General features: G+C 42.7%; 1 protein-coding gene across 2 annotated transcripts in view; it reads right to left on the bottom strand.

The window, feature by feature from the left end:
* LOC144770306 (ketosamine-3-kinase-like) overlaps positions 1 to 22040 on the bottom strand; it is a 502039-nt gene that overhangs the window by 254918 nt on the left and 225081 nt on the right. For both annotated transcript variants that reach the window (XM_078654708.1, XM_078654710.1), the window contains exon 3: positions 4738 to 4829. In XM_078654708.1, the coding sequence (XP_078510834.1) occupies positions 4738 to 4829 (92 nt within the window). The remainder of the gene's footprint in view (positions 1 to 4737; positions 4830 to 22040) is intronic.

The following is a 22040-nucleotide window of genomic DNA, read 5'->3' as shown; positions in this document are numbered from 1 at the left end:
GACTAAGAAGTGAAACACAACAAACCCTCAGCTCTGTGGAGCCGACCGAGCGGTAATTCTGAAACTCGACATACACTGACTAACGCTTCCAAAAACCATCTCAATGATATAAATAATATTTTCAAAACCTGCCAAGTACTCTAATGCGACTATCTGTGTCTGCCTGCAGAACAAACTTCCTCAGCCCAGACTGAACGCACACACACACACATACACAAGATAACACAAAGCAACTGATACGGAAAGCAGGAGTGAGATGAAAATACAGTCAAACGGCGGAACACAGAAACCTCTATATATATTCGGTCTTCTACATCAATTTATGAAGGCATATACTCCACGAACCTGTGTACAACCTCATGGTCACAATTTTTTATTTGATTGTACTGGGACACCTCTGCTTCTCACCCCAACCCCACCAGTGCATCCCTCGGCCACAAACCACACTGTAATTTTTTCCTCAAACTTATAGTTTAAAATACCTAAAGCATTCCCACTTTTTGTCGACGATATCACATATAATCTACCATTTCTCTCTCTACCTGCATTATCTGTGTCTCTGCTAATTCTTTTTTTTTCATCTGTAACCAACTTTACAAATTATGTGCAAACGCTCCCAAATGTCAATTAATTTATCTGTATTTTATTTCATTTTATATTCCGTTTATTCAGTATACCACAAATACATTCAAAACTATAATTCACACTTCAAAGAAAGTGAAAATACGGCGCACAACCCCTATTAACTGCACACAACTTCACCCCCTCCCCCCCTCACTCACATCTTCTGTGGAAGCCCAAGATAACATACATCCCAGATACACACAGAGCCGCACCTCAACATTTCACATCTCTATAAGGAACCATTTGAATGTTAATTAGGCCTTGCACTTGTTTTACCCATTCTAAGAGCCCCTCCAGCTTTACTCTACCTACTAATTACACGTTCATGTCCCCCTAGAAAAAAATCTTTTTTTTTCGTCCCCCCCCCAAATTTCGTTGCAGATCCGTCTCTAACTCACATTTAATTCATAGACCTAACAGTAGTGGATAGCATAAAAACATGACTGAAGTCCACTAACCTTAAGCAAATTTCTTAATCGTAATTTTAAACTAATAATTACAAAGAAACAATGTTTAAAAACAGTGATGTAATAAAATGGAACAGTAGTTGAAAACATATAAAACAGTAACAAAGTCAAAAATGTGGTTGCTTAGACACTGTAAGTCAAATAATCAAATATAGTGATCAAACTACATTTAACGGTACATTATAAAACAAACAGTTATACACTCACCTTTACCAATGCTTTATAAGATGTAGAACAATGATAGTAGCAAAACGATAGCCGTTTGACGGAGCTCTCAATAATACTTCTATCACTGCAACCAAAGAATAATGGCATAGATTTCCTGTCAATACACACTCATATATGTCTCTCCAACCAATCATATTTGTTCCCGCACAATTTCATAATCAAATTAACATTTCAGTTGGTTATCCTTTCAATATTTTCAAAGTCACATAAAGGTCACCCTTCACCCTCTGCCTTCTCTGGCTGTTACCATGGTAACAGCTCATTCTGCACCTGGCTGAAGGCACAGGTCAAAAGTTAATATCTCAACGTTGTAAATCAAAGCAATACGGCGCAATTCCCTGCAAACACACCTGCCTATCCACTGTTTTTTTACATTTCTTTTTTTCCACAACCAATAGAAGATTTCGTTTTAAAAAAACAGTGACATACAACGTAGTCTCCAATCTTGAGGTATAACAATCAACCAATCATTTTCAGTTTTTCATCAACACCACACCTCATACACTTTTTTATCGTGACTTTCACCATCTACTTGCCATTCCACTTCAAGAACCCATCGGAGTACTACTGCATCTGCCTTGAAAATGAAGGTTTGGCTTGTAGGACATAGTTATATTCACTGGAGTGAAAAATATGCTGCAAACAGACGAATTTCTAACCTCGACTTACCAAATGTGCAAATTACGTGGATTGGCCAAAGAGGATTAAGATGTAACCAATTGGTACCATTGGTGAAAACTTTTATGCATCTCCCTGAACCTAACCTGATAATTGTGCACTGTGGTGGGAATGATCTAGGCACATTAACAGGGGTAGGTCTGGAAATGCTTCTAAAAGACACCTTTCGTCAATTGATGTCACTTTTTCCTCGAACTGTCTTGGTGTATTCAAATATATGCCAAAGACAAAAATGGAATTGGACCAATCAACGTTGTCCACAAATTGAGAAAGCAAGGAAACATGTAAATAAATCTGTTTCTGCTTTCCTCAGAGAATATAACATGGGTTCTATATACAACAACAACCTGCGTTTCAACATGGAAGGCATCTATCGGAGAGATGGTGTTCATTTCACGGATGAGGGAAATAGAATTTTCCTCTGTAACATGAGACTCTGCATCGGAACTTACTTATAAGTGCAGAAAAAACTCAATTAATGCAAGGGCTCTTTTAAGAGCCACCTTACATCTAAACACTCAAACTTGTAATTTATCTCCATCTTTCTTTATGTTTTTTGTTCGCCGTGCGCGACCGGGTGCGCGCACCACGTAACTTTTTTGCAAAAAAAAGCTACTTTTAGACTTTCGGCATCCTTAATAAACCCCTCAATAAACCTACGAAATCAAACAGTCTCCACCCTACTCCCTTTGCATTCTCTCCACTATAGTTTTTCACAGTCTTGTAAATAGGGGTGCGCCACCGGGTGCGCGCACCCCGCAACTTTTTTCACAAAAACAAAATTATCTTTTTGCGTTCAGGGTCCATACTACACCCCTGAGAAAACCTACACGGCCAGACAATCTCTACCTTCTCCCCTTTCCATGTACTAACCCTTTTTTCTGTATTATATATTCACTCGCACTAACAAAATGGCGGACAACACTTCCTGATTTCCTCCGAATCGAATGTTCACAGACGTTAAACAGCAAATCACAATGCCGCTCGCGCACACCCGCATAGGTGCGCGCACTCGTGCGTGCCTACAGATATATAACTGATTTTAACTTTAATTTTCTCAGCAACTACTAAACGGATTTACACCATTTAAAGAAAAGCGTGATCTGCGACCCACACTCTACCTTTCTACCAAATTTCCTATAAATCCATTCAGCCGTTCGAGCTGTAGCCGTGTCTAAACGTCCTATGGAAAATAACATGGGAAAAACACGTTTTGGGACCCCCCTTTTATCTAAGCCCCCACTTGAAGAATCCCCCCCAAACTTTCACAGAATGAGCGCAGCGGACCTAGCCATCTTCTTTGAGAAATTCGCAAACATTCGTCCACCAGGGCCAAAGTTATTCCCAATAGAATGTTGCGGATTTCCTATGGAAACTAGGTCCTAACTATAACTACCTACTGGCAACCGCAGTAGGTAATATATATATATATATATATATATATATATATATATAATATATATATATATATATATATATATATATATATATATATATATATATATATATATATATATATATATATATTATGATTAAGGCACATTATAGTTAGGTGAAAATGTCAGTTAAAACATGTTGTTTTCAACTAACAAAACCACTGAAATTCACCAGCACTGCCTCCATCCTCCTTCATTTCACTATCTAGTTCTCCACCCTCAAGTCAGAGTAATGCAGGAAATACACTTCCACTGTCTGAAGAAGCTACATCCACCCTCCCTTTTAGGCCATGCTAAACCAGCAAACATGCAAAATGGACCCCACTGGTTCTAGTACTCAAACTCTCACCACACACAAATGCATGCTACCACACAGTGGCGGCTGTTTAGGAACAGGGGTGGTGAAGGGAATTGGATAAAAAAAATGTTTTTAAACTTACCTTATTTGCCACCATTGCAGCAAGCCTCTCGTCCGTTCTCACCAGCACTGGAAGCAACCAGGCTCCGGACTCTCCCAGTCAATCACGACGTGGCATGAGCAGAGTTGTGATTGGTCTGAGTGGCCTGTTTGGCCGCTCAAGCAGGTCCTGGAAGCCTGAGCATATTCTCCACAGGACTGTGCAACACAGCCGCGTGGAGAACAGTACACGTGAATGTTTGGCAGGCCAAACAATAATGCGCATTTTGGTAGTGCAAAAACCACTCCTCACTCTACTCAGCACCGCCCCCACCTGGCCCCAATCCTTCACAGAAAAATAGAATGATAATAATGGCTTGTTATTATCATTTTTTAAAAATTTTTGCACAATTCAATTAACAGTGGAGTGATGTTCCTCCGCCTTGACGGAGGAGCCACCAATGCTACCACATATGTGTACCTGCTCCACTGCACACAGACACACCTGACAGGCACCCCTGGCTTCAGTACAACGATCTTGTGTTTACCTATAAGAGGGGTCAGTACACCACACTCACCTTGGACAAAGAAAAAGGTCTGGTCATACTAATGATTCACAAAACTAGGTTTGCTGCCACCATCACTTTATGTGACTACCCTGGTCATGGGCAGTAGTCCTTTATCAGTTAACACAGTGCTCATAAAACAGGTTGCAGGCATCGCATTACCATAAACAGGCTAAGGCCTCTGATTGCACACTTGGTTAGCATGGGTTCAGGGCCAAGAAAAAACCTCAGGCTACCAGATTCACTTGTAGTCTGGCACTCAGGACAGGGGTACACAACGTATTTCATGCAGGAGACATTCCCATCTCAACAGTGTGTGACTAAGAGCAAGAATACTGTACCAATTGTGTTCTCCTGTTTCTTCAACTTCTCTCCAAGTTTCTGGTTGTGCAGGTGTAGGTCGGCTATCTGTTCTCCAAGCACTGCTGATTGCCTGTGACAATTACATACATTTACAGTTATTTACCTTGTTGCCTTGTCCCCATACTCATTTTTTTTTCAATATCTTTATTGCAGTTATATATTTTTTCTCGGTACAAACAAAGCAGGCAAAGATTTATATTGCACTTACATAAAAGATCAATATCGCTGTGTCATTATATATATAGTCCTAGATATTACCACTTGGTGATCACAGTGTAACTCGTCTCCATTTCGCAGAAGGTAACGTGCATTGGCAGTCTAGTATGGGCATATGATACCCACGTATACTGTCACCTCCAATTGAGGGGTAGGGCATGCCCAATATATGTATCTTCTTCCTGCAAAATGAGGCAGATGCAAACAGGTCTACCAGCACAGTAGCATACAACTTGTGTACAATGCAATTGTTGAATTATAGTAGGCAATGAGGCATGGGTGCTAGGAAGTGAACGATGCCACTGATTGTAAGATATCTTCATTTTCTAACTTTTGAATCACAACTAATAAACTTAAAATAAATGTAAAAAAAGGAGATATCAAGTACACAATAAAATATATTTATCTAGTGTGTCATGTGCCTTTCGAGTGAAGTCATACCAAGGGTCACGCTCAGTTTAGCAGATTTAGGTTGCTATATCTAATCAGTATATGATTGTGTGGTGGTCAAGGTGTCACGTTGCTAGGGCTGTGGCCACGTAGCAACATATAGGAATGTGGGGCCATTGCCGGCTTGACAGTCGTGCTTTAGGGTGCCTTGTGTACACGGCTTATCCGCTCCACCCAGGTAACAACTCAGATATCGTCACCTACTCGCTGTGTGGGGTGAGCGCACAGCACTGCACTAGTTTGTGTAAGAAGTTTCAGGATGTCGTCCCAGGCCTGTGCGATGGGGAACTTACGGAGCCCCGCCGTTTCTTCTCTATGAAGAATGGTGCTCTCTGCCTGTGCTCAATTTTCCAGAGATTTTAGCCAGTGGAGTGCCTCTGGAGGGTCTTTATGTTTCCATCTCCTGGTTATCAAACGTTTTGCAGTGATCAGACCTAAGTCACAGAATCTAGATTACTTTGTTAGCTTTCGTACGTTTGTAAAACCCCAGGATGTGTGGCACTTCAGTGTTCATGCAGCTGGCAAGAGTTTCCGTTATTGAGTGCCAATAGGAGGGAAGTAGGGGGCAGGACCACAGCATGTGTAGTAGGTCAGCGTCTAGTAGCTGACATCTCGTACAGGCAGAGGTGGCTATGTTAAAATATTTATTAATCTTGTCTGGCCAAAGATACGCTCTGTGTATTATATACGTCTGTATGAGTTTGAAACATGAATTACGTGGTATGTGTGTGGCACTGGCCAGAACACGCTCCCAGTCTCGGTCAGTCTAGGGCTGACCCCTGTCTTCAGCCCATCACGCCTGGAGTCTCTGTGGTGGTTTTAACACTTGTGTAAGTAGGGCCTGCACTAGCCAATGGATCACATGTGACCCTCCCCATCACATGCAGATACTGCAACAACTGGTGTGTTTGCGGCTCAGTTGTCAGATCTCCTCATGTCTGCGTGTAGGAGGAACTGACCCACCGGCAAGCCAGTATCCATTGTCAGTGTCGCAAAAGACAACAAGACACCATCTGCGTATAGATAACCTGAAAAACAAATAAACAATCCAGCACACTCCTAGGTATCACTGTGTGCTGATAGTCCATTTACCTCATTCATATCTCTGAAGTGTGGTGTATATCGATACATACACACCCCGCGCATAATACATGCATTTAGTGAATTCACATTAGTATCGTGATTACCGATTCACACCAAACTGGAGTGCAAATCCACCCCTAGTTGTAGTGTACTGAAGCTTCCTTCGTGGGTGTCAAAAAGCTCATCGTAAAGTGAGCATATATTTAAAAGGGGCCTTAAAAAAGTACATTTATGCCTCTATCGTACAAACTTACTTGTGCTGACAAAGACGTACAAACAAACAAACAAACAAACATATAGGAGAGACCAAGAAACAAGCTTACTCAAGACAGACTTCTGTCATGCCCCATGGGAAGCGTGGATGGGTGCTGTTTGTAGACACAAACTGCGGGCATAAAAAGACCAAAAGTATGGCATTTGAAGTTTGTAATCACATACCGTGTCTTAGTGATGGATTCTGCACGGAGCTCACCCGCATTTAGTCAATACTCACGTCCTCCAGCCTAGCCGCCGTCTCGCCAACCTAAGGAGGCAATCTACACGGATCCCCGAGGAGCCTTCCGTGTTGTTTTCGATGGGAATGGGAATCCACATCCTGTACCGTGACGTTTGACATCGTCACGTGGTCACGTGTTGACATAAAATCAGCGTGGCTGGGAGGCAGCGAATAATACGTTTTTCGCTGTGGCATTCTTAATAAACCCGTTTACATGATGTTGCTGCTGAACAAAATGTAGAAAAAAACGGGGAGAGTTTTTTGTTTGAGAACATCTGTCTATTTGAAATAAATCTGTTCTTGTCATGGTGCATGCCTATGAATCCCTGCTTTCTTACAGTTTTTTGGTAAGAACATGACAGTTCTGAGTAAAATAGGCTCTGATTATGAGAGTAAATACTCTTTCAACACTGGCAGCGCAAACTCTAAATACCCAAGAATGACTAGATGGGTGAAGAGAGGTGGTCAGCATTTCACTGGAACCGAAAAGTATTTAATATCCTTTCTTAGGCAATACAGATAGGAACTCCTTATATAACATAAGTATGGCTATATTATGTTATTAGTTCTTTTTCACCAAATTCCATGGGATGTTATCATTTAATCCATTTAGATGTGTAGACAGCCTATATACCCAGCATTGCTCTTTTTCAAATAAACGTTGTTGGGTGTGTTCTTTTGTTCTGATATGTTCGATTATTGTCCATCTCATATCATTAGTGGTGTGGTTGGCTTGGAGGAAATGTTCAGTGAGTTTTGTGGTCACTTTTTTGCACCTGAATATGCTATGATGTTTGCATATCCGTTGTTTGATTTTCCTCCCAGTCATACCTACATACTGCAGGCCACATGGACATGTTATGAGGTAGACCACATTCACACTATTGCAGTTGGTGTGTGCTTTTTGTGGCCACACCTTTCCTGGTTCTAGGTTTAGCCTTTTTGTAGCAGTGGTTAGGTGGTCCACACTGCAATTGCCACAGTAAAAGTGGCCCGTGATATTAGGTAGACCACATGCGTTCAGTACAGTGGTAGTGTTGTCTTTTTCCATTTTCCTAGGGCCAGTATTTACAAGTGAGTCTCGCCTTCTTAAAGGAAAATAGGGGTTTTTCCCAATGAAGATTTCCTGTCTGGAGAATCCCCAATGTTGGTTAATACAGCGTGTCACTTGATTAGAAGTTGTGCTATATGTGGTATGTTAATGGTATATTTTCTTTTGTAGTGGGTTTTTCTTCTAAAAGTGCTTCTCGAGGTTGGTTTCTAGCACGTTTTTGACAAGTGTTCAGTATCCGTTCTGGATATCCCCTTTCTGACAGCTTCACTGCCTGTGCTCTATAGTCTGAGGTTTTGCTGCAGTTGCGTCTCAATCTGAGGTTTTGTCCATATGGGAGATTCTCTCTCAGTGCCCTGAGATGAAAACTTTCAAACCTAAGGAGATTGTTTTTGGCGGTAGGTTTTTGGTACGTTCTTGTCTCCAGCCTTCTATCTTCCTTGGTGATTATGATGTCCAAGAAAACCATAGTGTTGGTATCCATTAAGTGTGTAAACTTCGAGTTTCTGTCACAGGTGTTGATCCATGTGATGAAATCCAACTGGATACTACTTGGTCCTTGCCAAATGGCAAGGACGTCATCAATATATCTCTTCCAAAATACTATGTGTGAAGGAAAAGGGTTGGCGTTACCTAGTATGTACTTTTTCTCAAAGTCAAAGACACAAGCCCTGTTACACTGGGTGCGAAGGTGCTTCCCATGAAAGTCCAGCCGGTTTGGAGGTAAAGTTCCCCTTCAAACTCAAAATAGTTCCTTTTAAGCTCTAGTGTGGGACACTCAAGAATGAAATGTTTAGGTGTTCTGTACGTCCAGTCTATCCCATTCAAAGCCCTCCTAAGAACTTCCAGAGAGTCATCCTGAGGAAGACTGGTATAGAGGCTTTCAATGTCAAAGCTAACCAGAATCGTTGTTTCATCAACAGTGATGTCTTTCAGGAGATTTAGTAGGCTTTTGGTGTCCTTCAGATAAGTTTTGGTGGTTTCTACCATGGCTTTTAGGAAAAAATCACAAAATCGTGTTAGGGGTTCCAGAAGTGACCATATGCCAGATACGATAGGTCTACCTGGCGGGGGATTAATGTTTTTGTGCATTTTGGGCAGTGTGTAAAAATACGGTACTTTTTCATCGCTGTTTGTGATAAAGTCTGCTTCTTGTTTAGAAATGTGGCCGTTCATCTCAGCATTGTCCACCAAGAATATTATTTCTTGTTTCAATTGCTGTGTTGGATTGATTGTCAAAGGGGTGTAGTTTTTCTTATGGGTTAGTAGGAGACGGCATTCTGCTTGATAGGCTACCTTGTCCTGCACTACCACTCCTCCTCTTCACTAAATGCACGGAGTGTATTATGCGCATGGTGTGTATGTATAAATATACACGATATACACCACACTTCAGGGATATGAATGAAGTTTATTTATTTATTTATTTTGTATTCATTTTGAGAGTTTTATATAGCGCTGGCTAGACCCGGAGGTATTAGAGCGCTTTACATAAGGTTCCACAGGAATTACAAAATTACATCATATACTCGTTACATCAGTTACTAGAAAAACATTTCAAGAGCATAGAAGACAAAATAAATGGAGCTTAGAAGGGTAAGGGGGTGGGGTAAAGGGGGAGAAGGTGGGTAGGAGGTAGATAGGATGGAGAGACGAAGGAGAGTCTACACAAAGTTCGGCTGGGTAGGTGACGGCCGAGGAGGAAGTCCACAGCCCATCTCCTCTTTAGCTATCAGGTTGCTCCACCGGGCATCAGCCAAACAGCTAGGTCTCAACGGGAAAACAATTAAAGAGCAAAGAGGAAGGAAAAAACAGATCAGGGAGAGTTGGAAGTCTAGAGGAAGGAGACAGCTGCGGAGGAGAAGACAAGACAAATGTCCGAAGACCGGCTGGGTAGGTGACGGCCAAAGCAGTGTGCCAGAGCCAGTCTCCCCTATAGCTGTCGGAGCAGCTCCACCGGGGATCGGCCATGCGGTCCAGACTCCGCCGGCAGAGGGTGAGGAACAGGGGTAGGTTGTGGCTGTTGATCACTGTGGCTCCGAGGCTGGGGGTTTTCAGCCATGAGACTTGTCCATGTGAGATCAGTGGCAGCCATTTTAGGGTCAGGCGCTGAGTGTTGTTCAAGTCCATTGTTGTTAATAGACAGGCCAGATCTCTGGATAGAGATTATGGTCAAACCGGGCGACTACAAGATGATTCAGGGAAGAGGTCACCAGTTGGAGAAAGCCAAAAGGTCCTGCCCTAAGCAGAAGTAGCCTGGGCGCATTTTTGGGTCAGGAGCGGGGCAGCACCAGACCGGACCTACAATTTGACCTCACGAATGAGATGTCTCCTAGCCTCTAAGTGTTCCACTCGTAGCCCGTGGTCTGTGTTGTACTGCGATGGGCCTGTGTTGTAGTAACTGCAGATGTAGAAGGAAGCCGGGGAACACAGTGTCAGGGCAGCTACTGCCGGGCCCCACTCACCTCGTTGATCCTGCCCGTTTTTATGGTCTCTGCCTCAGTTACTGCTCCCATGCAGCCGCCGCCAGGGTCAAATCATGGCGCTGCCGTCTCTGTGAGACCCACGGCGTTCAGGAAGAGGCGCACTGCTCCAGACGCGACCGGGCTCCACCTCACTCGCCACAGCCGATTGCTCACCAACGTTAGACCCCGGCTCCGGCGTAGTGCGCATGCCGCACCTCGTCCTCAAGGTGTCACGGAGTCAGAGGGCGCCGCACAGGACTTTCACTGGCCGCATCAGATGCCCCACTAGCTCCGAGCCAAGTGCCACTGCATGGAGTAGGTTTTTACCTCTAAATTAATGTGCGGATCGTTAGGGAAGGTGGTCAGACAACGGAGCCACTTCAGGCAGGAACCATGGACTATCAGCACACAGTAATAACTAGGAGTGTGCTGTATTGTTTATTTGTTTTTCAGGTTATCCCTTTCACAGAAGGCTGAAAGGTACCATCCATGAGTATACAGATTCATTCATGATCCAGGGACGGGTACACCTTAACGTGTGTATTCCTTCGAGGTCACTGCTTAGGTCCTGATGAAAACCTAGTAGTACCGTAGATAGGTTGAAACATGTATACCACCATGACTATCACTTTGCACAGATACCATAGGTCAATTTAACCTGTTAGGGTATCACATTTTCTATTTTAATCTTCTCTTATTGCTCCACATTAAATTTTAGGGAGTACAATAAAGACATTTTTTATTTTATTTTCACATACACTACTCACTTGCAAAACCACTAAAAAAAACAGCTCAGCTGTAAACCGGTGTTAAAGCACACCCGGGTGGCATTCGGCTTTTCGGGTGGGACCGCTATGATGGAGCATGTCACCAACTAGGTTGGTGAGTGAGGGGTCTTTTTAAAGAAAGGATCGTTTTTTCCTTTCTTCTTCCTCCACATATCTCGTTGATCTTGTTTTCTTCGGGGTATACTCCCTCTTGTTGTTTATTATACTGTTCTTAAGGGGAGTAGGAGTATCCCATTTAATAACCCTGCCTCTCTAAACTGTTGAATAAAGGTTCCTCACAAGAGCAAGGACTCATCATGTAACATGAAACGCGGAGCATGTGCAGCAGTTGGCAGCCATTTTAGAGCCCTAGTGCGCACATTATAACTTTACACATCACGCTCAAAGCAATCTTACTGCGTACCTAGGCAGCAGTCGTAAGCCCTACCGCATTTAGAAAACTACAGAATTGTCTTGCCGGCCATTTTAGGAGGGTGTGGTCGAGTTAATAACGGTGACCATTGTAGACAAGGGTCCAATTTTGTAAGAAGCTCTACTTACTAGAGAAACAGAGAGTGTAACAGGCTGTCATATTTAAAGTGGAAAATATTGATTGCTTTTTGCAAACCTATTTTGATTGGGCACTTCATGAAAGTTGAAAAGTATTTCCATCTAGAAAGAAAAGGAACTACCATACGCGAAAATATTGAACAATTACTACCATTCATAGTTTATAGTTGTGCCTACACCATATTTCATGCAAAGAACAGGTTCATTGACAAGTATACTTATTTACTTCACATTTGTGCCTGCATTAACGGTGATATGCACATCAAATTTCTTGAAGTCGGCAACTCACCCAACTTGGTTCCTTTAGTCCGAAAAGCCATAGATGAAATTGCAGCACCCCCACCATTTCTCACAGTGCCCGGCACTATTCATTTATGTCGTGAAGTATGGAAAGAGGCATTTGAGGCATATTTAGAGGCCATAGATGGAGACACTTTCACTTCAAAGAAGAAGAAGGGTTTATTAGTCTGTAATCTAGGGCCTGAAGGCAGAAGTGTGTTGACAACTGTCCTTTTAGAAACCGTCAGAGTTCCTACAGGAGCTGGGGACAGAGATGAGGGTGCTAATGAGGTTGTCTGAATATCTTACTGTGCTGAAAACTATGGACAAAAGGTTTAACCCAGGGAAGAACATTGTTTTAGAGTGGCACAAGTTCTTACAACAGTCGCAACTTCCAAGTGAACCAGTTGTCGACTTGGTGGCAGCATTGTGAAAACTTGCAGTTACTTGTAATTACAGGGAGTTAAAGACGAATTTATACGTGATCAACTTACTGAAAAAAATAATAATAGGAAAATACAAGAGAAATTGTTATCTATCAAAGATCCAGATTGCAAGAAAACGCTTACAATTTTAGAAGTACTGAACATTCTGAATACTGTGTCAAAGAAATTAGTGCAAATGCTAGTATGCGTGCAGTGAAGATATTGGTGAAACAGTCTGACAAACCGGGAGATGAAAAAAAAGCCATAAGAGAAAGAAAATGTTGATAATCGTTCACCCCAAAGTGTGTTGGTGTACGAGAGAAATTTGTTTGGGAAGGAGTGGGCGAACTTGTTTTCGATGTAATCATTTAAGCAACAGCAATAATGTTCCCGCTATGGGGGGGTGGGTAATGTTTTAAATGAAAGGGCATGATGCTCGGGTATGTAAATCGGGGAGGTATCAAAAAGGGCAAACAGAGAATGAAGTGGATGATATGGAGACTGAGTCTGATGAGAACTTCATATTGACATAATCCACACCTGAAGAAGAGGATGGTACACTTGTGGAATTTGCTTCCGTAGGGTCAATGAGGAAAAGAAAACGACATTGTAAATAAGGTGTGCAGTTCCTCTGGAAGAAGCTTTAGGGTTCAAGGTTCCAGGGAGAGGAATATGCCCCAAAATGAGCCCGTACCCTTACACAACCAAATGGGTGTCATTTTATTTTTTTTTAAACATATTTTATTGGTTTCATTTGTGCATTAGACATTATTCATAGCCATATACCATCATTATAAATCATACATCTCATTATTCTTCCCCCACCTTATTCCACCTGAACCATCCAATACTGATTCAATACCATAGTGCATTGACACTTTATGCATGGTCATGCTATAAATCTCGAATTGCAAATCTTAATTGCACAATAAACTATCCTCAACTCCCACTATTCCGCCCTCTCCCTCCCCCCTCACCGGTGTGAGGAGCCGTAAGTATTTTGTCAGTCTCACGTCGTGATGCAGCTACTATTAAAAGCATCTTATAATGTACCCGTAGTTGCAAGAGGACCCCACGGAACCCAGTTCCCTTCGCCTACCCTTTCTTTGCCTGGTGATCCAATAACGATTGTATCAATGTTTCCCATGCATTTGCTGAATCTAGTGCTTCTTCATTATTTAGCCGTCGCGCCTTCTGATATCTAAGTGCACTTTCACTGCCTGCCCATTTTAAAAACTCAGACTTCCATCTCTTACTATTAGGACCTTCATTCAATTTCCAATGCCTCGTAATTTCTCTCTTCGCCAGCAGCAGCTCCATATCTACGAATTTACTTGTTACCTTGGTCTTGGGAGTGTGAAGGAACCAGTGTAGTATGCATGTTGCTATGTCAAAGGTCAAATGTCGCTCCGTGTTTATGTCAGTATATCTCCCACTTCTTCCCAGTAGTCCCCTAATTTAGGGCATTCCCATAGCATATGTTCAAGCTCTACCCCTTCACTCGCGCACCGGGGGCACGCTGCCTCCTCTACTTTAAAATACTTCCTAATCTTGCCCGGGGTTAAGTATGCCCTGTGTAGTATATAGAAATGCACCAATTGAAATCTTGCGTTCCTCGTGCTTTTCCAAGCCCTACGCATGATCTGTTCCCATGCTGTCTCCGGTATGGGCTTCCCAATACCCGCTTCCCATTTCACTCTCAAGGTGTCCAGTGGTGCTAGCCCTTCATTCAGCAATCTAGAATATAGACAGGTGACCGCCTTAAAAGTCCTAGCCGCCATCATTGTGTAGTGACTTGCCATTGTGGTCTTATGTTCTGTAATCCCCTCCCTCCACCGTGTTCTATTTAAAATCCTCCCCTAGGCAGATTGTACCTCTCTTGCAATGCTTGATAGGGTAGCAGATCCCCATTCTCATAAAGATCCCCAATTACCTGGATCCCCGCCTGTTCCCAGTCCTGTAAAGATGTCCAATCACCTCCATGGGGTAGCACGGTGGCCATCCACAACGGGATTTCAGGTGCATATGGATGAAAAACTCCTGTCCTAATCCAGGTTGTCACTCCGTACCTGTCACTACGCAAGATTTACACCTGATCACACCTGGATCGCCGCCCCTAACCTCCCCGGCGGGACACAAATCCATTTCCCGCCGAGACGAACAGGACCGGACTAACAGTCCCCCACCCCACGGACCCCCAGCCTCAAGGTTCAATCCCCGCATGCTGGCTATGCCCGATGAATGCCCATCTACCAATCTGAACTCCCCTTTTCGACCTGTACCGATCAAGGACTCTCCACCCTGCCATACACTATCAGCACTGTCGACTAACCAACCCAGTCCTGATGAAGATCCCGAATTAGGAGGATCAAAACGCCGTCGACCATACAGCGCAATTGAAGGCGCGTACATGCAATGTGGTTCTTCTAAGACTATTGCCAGCCCTCGATAAATCCAAATGTACCACAATTCAGCTGGAACCATATTGTTGCCTTAAGTCACTGTACATATTTTTGCACTAGTCACCTCTCGCCGCCTTTCTGCTGTTCAGATTGTCACTTTCGTGGCCACTGTGCACATCACTTGCACTTCTTTAGCACCAAGTACAATTAGGGTTGTACCAATGTGTTCGTTTACAGTGCTGTTACAACTGTAATTTGCCATACCATTGTTTTGGATAAATATGATGCCATGAGCACATCTATAACTACTAACGAGTCTCCTTCGTCCTTTCTGATAATATTTTTGACATATCCATTATAAATTGTCTTGAATTAATACCAGTTGTGATACAATATTTTTGTATAACATTATTTTCCCCAATCCCAACGCGGTTGATCGTTTTGCTCCTGTGGGCCATACAAAATCAATATAACAACGCCAGCTGACGATGTTCACATTGGAGGGGTTGGTAGGCCACAGAATATCCTCCTTTTCAACGTTTGGCATATACAAGCAGGCCAACCTGGAACCTTGGACCCTACTTTTCTTCACGAGTAACTGCATACCTCATTTACAATTTTATTAAAGCAGCAGCTGAACCGTGGAAGCGATCTCTGTAACAAACGAGAGGTAGTCAGGTGACACCTGATTGCACATATGTGATCATTGACACATTTGTCCCTGTGTTTATGTATACTTTTAACTTTAACTGTCCCCACCAAGGTTTGCATATAAACAAACTGCCAATCTAAAGGATATTTTGATCCACACTTTTTTTTAACACAAAGTTTACTGCAAGATTACCAGCCTTAGAAAAATATGTCACTTCATAAAGCTGGTCCAGTCATCATAGTACAGGATATAGCATGATATTGCAAACATGTAAACAGTGAAGTATTTCCCCCCCTCCCTCAAACGTATTGTTGACGACACCTAACCTATGGAATCTGTGTGTCTATCTATATTTTAGAGGTAATATGGAAGTGGTGTATATTCATAGGGGAGGGAAAAAATGGCATCTTGCCTTATCAGGCAGGTAGTAGAGCGGGAGCCCAACAAAATTTCTGTCATGCATGGCCTCCATAAAAATGCTCACAGTTTCATCCACAGGTTCATTAGGTATAAGGAGGCTACCTATAAAGCAGCCCTTGCACCAGGACTGTTGCACAATATGTGCGGAAGGTCGGTTAATCAGGCGCCATGTCCTGTCCTTAAAACCCCTCTAAAAGAGCATCCCACTCAAGTGAAATGGGCTTCTTGCTGTGGCCTCGATACTCTTCTTGCTGAAGGGCATCACTCTCCGCAAACCCTCAGTGGGCCACCTCATCTCAATATTTGGTTAATCTTAGGGCTATCAGGGATTTCTATTGTTGTGTTATAAGCCTCTTCGCTAACAATAATGAGAAATCTGCAAAACACTATACCAACTTGGAACTTTGTGGCCGCATATGGAGGCCAAGCAGTCACTGCACCAGTGTACCCCATTGATCTAACCCTGTGACCTCCGACAAGGCCGACGTCACCCCTGCTCAGTATACGGATAAATGGGGACAAGTCCATAGCATATGTAAGTGATCAGTCTCTAGAGCCTTACAATGGGGCAGCTGGAGAAGGTGGCGGGGAATATCCTAGCAAACCTATGTGGTGTTAAATAGAAAAGTGTGCATAATAGAAAATTGGATGAAGTTGAATCTAGAATTACGAGAAACGTGTTTTGGAAATTCAAGTATATATGCCCAATCAATGTTGGGAATTTCTAGAAAGGCATCTGTTTCCCAAATCTGTTTTAGACAAATCAACAATACTTCCAGATGCGCCTGAAGTGCACAGTAGAGTCAGCAAACAAAATGTCTCCCATTCCCCATGGTGTGTACTGCCTGAAGCAGTTCATGTGTGCTAGGTTCGCGCCAATCTGGGGCCCAATGTCATCGCACGTATCGAGCTATGCTGGCAAGTGTCAACAATAATGTTTCGGGAAGCCAATACATGTGCACAAAATTGGCTTGTGACAGTGGTGTACTATCCTGAAACAGCGATCCCACTATTGAAACCCCTTCCCGTCCTCACAGAGCCAAATGACCCAACGTAAGCCTTCCTGAGGAGATGGGGAGACCACAGAGTGGAATGTTCAATGTATATGGTGAGGCAACAGCAGTATATCTCAATGCCAGCTTCTAGTAAATAAGAGCTACCCAAAGTAGAAGAGGAAATGTGTTCCGGGGGGGTCACACAAGGGCATATCAATCTGTGAAGTTGACCACAGTCAATCTGAGCCGATGTGTAACCTATCGACTGTGACCCACAAGCCAATATGACAGCCACTGTAGCTGCCCCACCAAGCAATACGCCTTAAAGTTGGGGAACCCCAACCCACCCTTAGTCGTGGGAAGCTGAAATTTAGCAAGCCCGACCCTGCTGTGGCCCTTACCCCAGGCAAGTTCCCCGAACAAGGTATTTAACAGTTGGAATACCTAAGCTGGCACTACTAATGGGTGATTCACAAAATAGTATAGAAAGTACAACAACATCACCATCTTCGATAGGGCCAGCCTGCCTTCGACCAATAGGGGTAAATTGATCTAAAAAGTAATCTGTGATTTAAGTAAATTGTCCTTCGTATCTTGACAGATTGAATACCCTTGTAACAAAAGTGCGAGCAGCAATAGGCAGTTCTCCTTCCCCAAAACGCAAAGCTGGGCCTATTGGATTGTCAACAAATTAGACTCCACAAAACGTTTCGATATAAGACCAGAGAGTGTCCTGAAAAATGCCAATAAGTGGGTTATGCCCCCTAACCCAGTACGGGTACGGAGATCTCGCAGGCAAAGCATCATGTCATCTCCGTGCAAGGACACAGAGTGCATAGTGAATGAGCAATTAATACACCTTTAAATCTTGTTTTATCTTTAAACATTTGCCAACTGCTTAAGGACAGAGGTCAAATGTCAGTTTATCTTTTTACTAATTGTTGCTCATGTGTTCCTGGAAAATGGTGTTTACTTTTCTTTCTCTAATTACAGTTAATGCTTTTTGTCAAGTAAGCTATTTGACAATAATTGTGAAACAAAATGTAATAAGATGTCAGTTTTTTTCTCTAAAACAACATTTGAACAGCTTGTAAATGAATAGTGCAAGTAGATCAGAAATTATGAAAGAACTTTTTTTGTAATTCAGAAGTGTGATGCAAACAAAGATTTAAATTGGAGGAAAACAAATCAGAACACTTTACTTGGTGATGTGCAAATGGCAAATATTTGCAGAATCTTTATTTCCAAACATTGTACACTATATAGTTTTAAAACTGTATGTCAGCGACAAATTCTGTGGCCATTTCAATGTAAAATCTGCTGATTGCAAATAACAATGGGCTGCTAGTTTATGCTTTAGTTATGTATTTATTAAAAGTGATAGTTTTTAAACATGATGTGAGCGACATTCCAGGCCAAGCCCTGATGACAATGCATTTAATGAACTAAGATGCAAGTCTGCAGTCAAGTGTCTCTTATATGTGGCTAGATTTGCATTCTATATGGAGCTAATGTTTAGGTCATTAAATCAAACTGAAGAGTTTTCTGTAAAGCAGACATGCTGAACTTGAGTATTTGAAGGTGCTCTTATATGTGATAAAGAAGAAAATGGCATCTCAGTGAATTAAAATACTTGCCCAGGATCACATAATTTGAAATAGTTTACCGGTCAAGAGCATTATAATTAGGTCAAGCAGATTATTCAAGTCACATTTTCTGGATGTTTCAAGACCTGGGCTCCATTCATCAGACTCCTTACATATATGCTGCACCAAGCTCTCTAGCGCCAGGACAAATAAAAGTGGCGATAAGGGGCAGCCCTGTTCCGTGTTAGGTGCATATATACATCCCAACACAGTGTGCCCCTAAGTAAAACATAATGCCCTTGCCTGTCTATTCTTGTGCAAATGAGTGCAAAAGGATCCCGCTCAAAGCCATATTGAGCCCTCCTGGAAAAGGCCGAGTAAGAAGTATGAAGCAGTTGCCCCTTCCATTTTTTGCGCATCGTCTTGGCCTCAAATGTGGAAAGGTGGGTCTTCTGTAAAAATGTAACATGTGGACAACGTCTTTTAAGTTGTGCCAAAACCCTGTGCCTCTTATACACAGACCAAGGCCCGCACATTCCAGGTGACTATGTTATAAGTATTTGCAATCGTGGCCATAGGCAATAGCAATGTATCGTAAAACGTTCGCCCCAGACACTGCACCCATCCCCAAAAACGTATTTCACCCCTCTCAAGTGGTGCATTAGGTGACAATGACATACTACAAACCCCAGAAACGAAATTCTCGGTCCAGATTCTAGTAATAACTAGACCCAACATTAGAACCAGCGATAACATACAAAAGGGATACAATCGGCTACGACAATCCGAGATAACCAGAATAAGGGGAGGAAGCATGCCCAACAATGGGAGCCACACTGACCCCAGCCTTGGTTGAAAAGCAATAAGGCTTATCAAAGAAACAACAAGTATTGCTATGCAGACAGAGGACAGAGGGCCAGGCCAAACACAGGCTAGTTTATTCTCAGTGAAGGAACAGTGCATATGTGTGAAGTTCATAGTTGCTTACAGATCACTAATTGGCAATCTCAGGCCCACCTAGTATAGACAGTACCTAAAATGAAAGAATATAAAACACACCGTGCATCTTACTCACGCCCATCATCATCTGCAGGGTGATCGATGGAAAAAGTGCCATGCTGCCTGCATAGTCTGAATCAGTGAGACTGTCCTGCAATGAACTGGAGCTGATGTGGTCAGTAGTGAGTCTCAGAGAAGTCCCTGTGGTAATTGCCGCCTTCTGCCCCTCCCAGGCCTGCTGTGGGGATGGAGCCATCTTCAGGCGGCTCCAAATGGTAGGATAACTTTTCCACTGCTGAACACGCTGAGGCTTGGGTAGCTCAGAAGGGGATGCATGCTGGCCTCCTGGGTCTGGGGCATTATGTTTTAACCTGTCCGAAGTTCCCTACGGTGTTCCAAAAAAGAAAGTGTGCATTCTTCATGCGCATTTTCTCCTCACTACTCACACCTCATCAATCACCTTCAGCCTGGCGGGGAACAGCAGGGCATACTGAAGACGCGTATAACTAAATAGTTTTTTAACCTCTTGGAAAAAAGAACGGCTCCTCTGGACAGCCAATGTGTAATCTGGAAAAATGGAGACCTGACATCCAGGAGGATGGGTGCCTTTTCACGCGCATCGTGCAACAGTGTATCTCGATCCCTGAAATGAAGGATTTTAGCCACTATGGCCCAAGGCGGTGCTCCAGGGATGGGTCACTTTGTGGGGACTCAGCGACTGATGTGATAACCTCAGCTAAATCTTTTTAATGGCATTTATATCTTTTAGCATGTGACAGCAGCCATTTTGGATTTGGACCAACCATGTTTTCTAATAAGGGCGTAGCCATCTTGAGCTGGTTTGTTGTCATTTGATTAGTGCCCATCTTGGTTTGGTTGGTCATCATGTGATGAGTTTTTTAAAAATAAACTTTGTTTTTAAACTATAAACCTGTAATACCTCACTAAAAGGAAAACTGGACTCTCGATGGTAACTGATAAGCAGAGATTCATTCTCATTACATTTGGGTTGTTTTCGCTCCATTAAGACCAATTTAGTATACATACAGCCCATATTTGTAAACATTTTATTTGTGACAGAAAATGTTATAGTACACAGTGGAGAGGAAGATGGCATAGATGTACACTCCTGTTATGTATCCAATATTATTATATTTTGTATTGTGTCTATGACATCTAACTCTCCATGCTGCCAGATTGTCACCATTATAGTTTCTGTTACTGTCAGAGGATGTGCTCTTTCTTAGGTAACATTGGCAGTTTTCCCTCAGTACTAACTTCATCAAAAATACTCCGTCATCAACTATTCTACATAACACATCCCTTTAATCTTTAACCCAAAGTAGGAGTCTATGTAACTAATTATGAAGATGCATCAGTATTATTGACATAAGGAGACATATTGTGATATATTACACAGGACAAATAGATAGCCCTATGTGAACTAGGTATGTCTTTGCATTAGTAATAGTACTGTATGATTTATATGTATTTATATGTATTGCTACCATGGATATGTATTTTAAGACTTTGCCTTCCCCCAAAAATAGCACTTTTCATTATGTGTGATTTTACCTAGTAAACACAAGAAGATGATGGCTGGAGTGTTGAAACGTTTCAGACACTAACCCCCAGTCACAGATCTGGGTTGAATCCATCATTGTTCTATAGCTCACTTTGCCACCTCAGTTTGGACCCAGCCATATGCAAATCAGCCATGGGCCTGTGCCTCATGGAAACAGTCCAGCCCGAACTGCCAGGCCAGGTCCTCCCTGGCCTGGCATTCCCGAGAACTGTCATTCTCTGGAATGGTAGCGCTCGCTCTCCCTCTCTCGCCATCAGAGCAGAGTTGATGATTGTAAAGACCAGGGTCCATTTTAAGGTAACTGCTGCCTTTCTACTTCTCTCAGTGTTTATCCAGCGGCCGGTCAAAACTGCTTACTACCCTATGTAGACCTGGCTGTGTGAAGAGTGCCTATATTTTCTGCCTTGTATAAGCGCGAGCCCCAGCATATCTTGATCCTCTGTAACTGTAAGCCCTTTGGAAAGTGAATGTGTAGCCATGCTGCTCCATTGCAACAAGTCTCACATAACCAGTGTATCACAATCCAAGAAGCAAAGCCTCTAGCTCTCACTGTTCTCTAGATTTAAGTTGTGATGTCCAAAAGTATAACGCATTGTCTGGAAATCCCAGTCCTCCCCTTCTCTACAGATCTTTTAGTATTGATAGAGTTGCTCTAGACTTTACCAAAATGAACTTGTTTAGTGCTTTATAAATGTGTGCTCCTACATTCACTGTGATTCTTTGAAACAAGTTTAATAGTTGAGGAAAGAATTGACAACTTTGTCCAGGTCACACGTCCCATGATGAAGTGCAGATATTTTAACTAATGTATATCAACTGTGACAACACTTTGAAGGATCT

The sequence above is a fragment of the Lissotriton helveticus genome, chromosome 7 (genome assembly GCF_964261635.1).
Source record: "Lissotriton helveticus chromosome 7, aLisHel1.1, whole genome shotgun sequence".
In the NCBI taxonomy this organism is placed as follows: Eukaryota; Metazoa; Chordata; class Amphibia; order Caudata; family Salamandridae; genus Lissotriton; species Lissotriton helveticus.
Note: the sequence above shows the minus strand (reverse complement) of the source record. Positions and strands in the feature narration are given on the sequence as shown.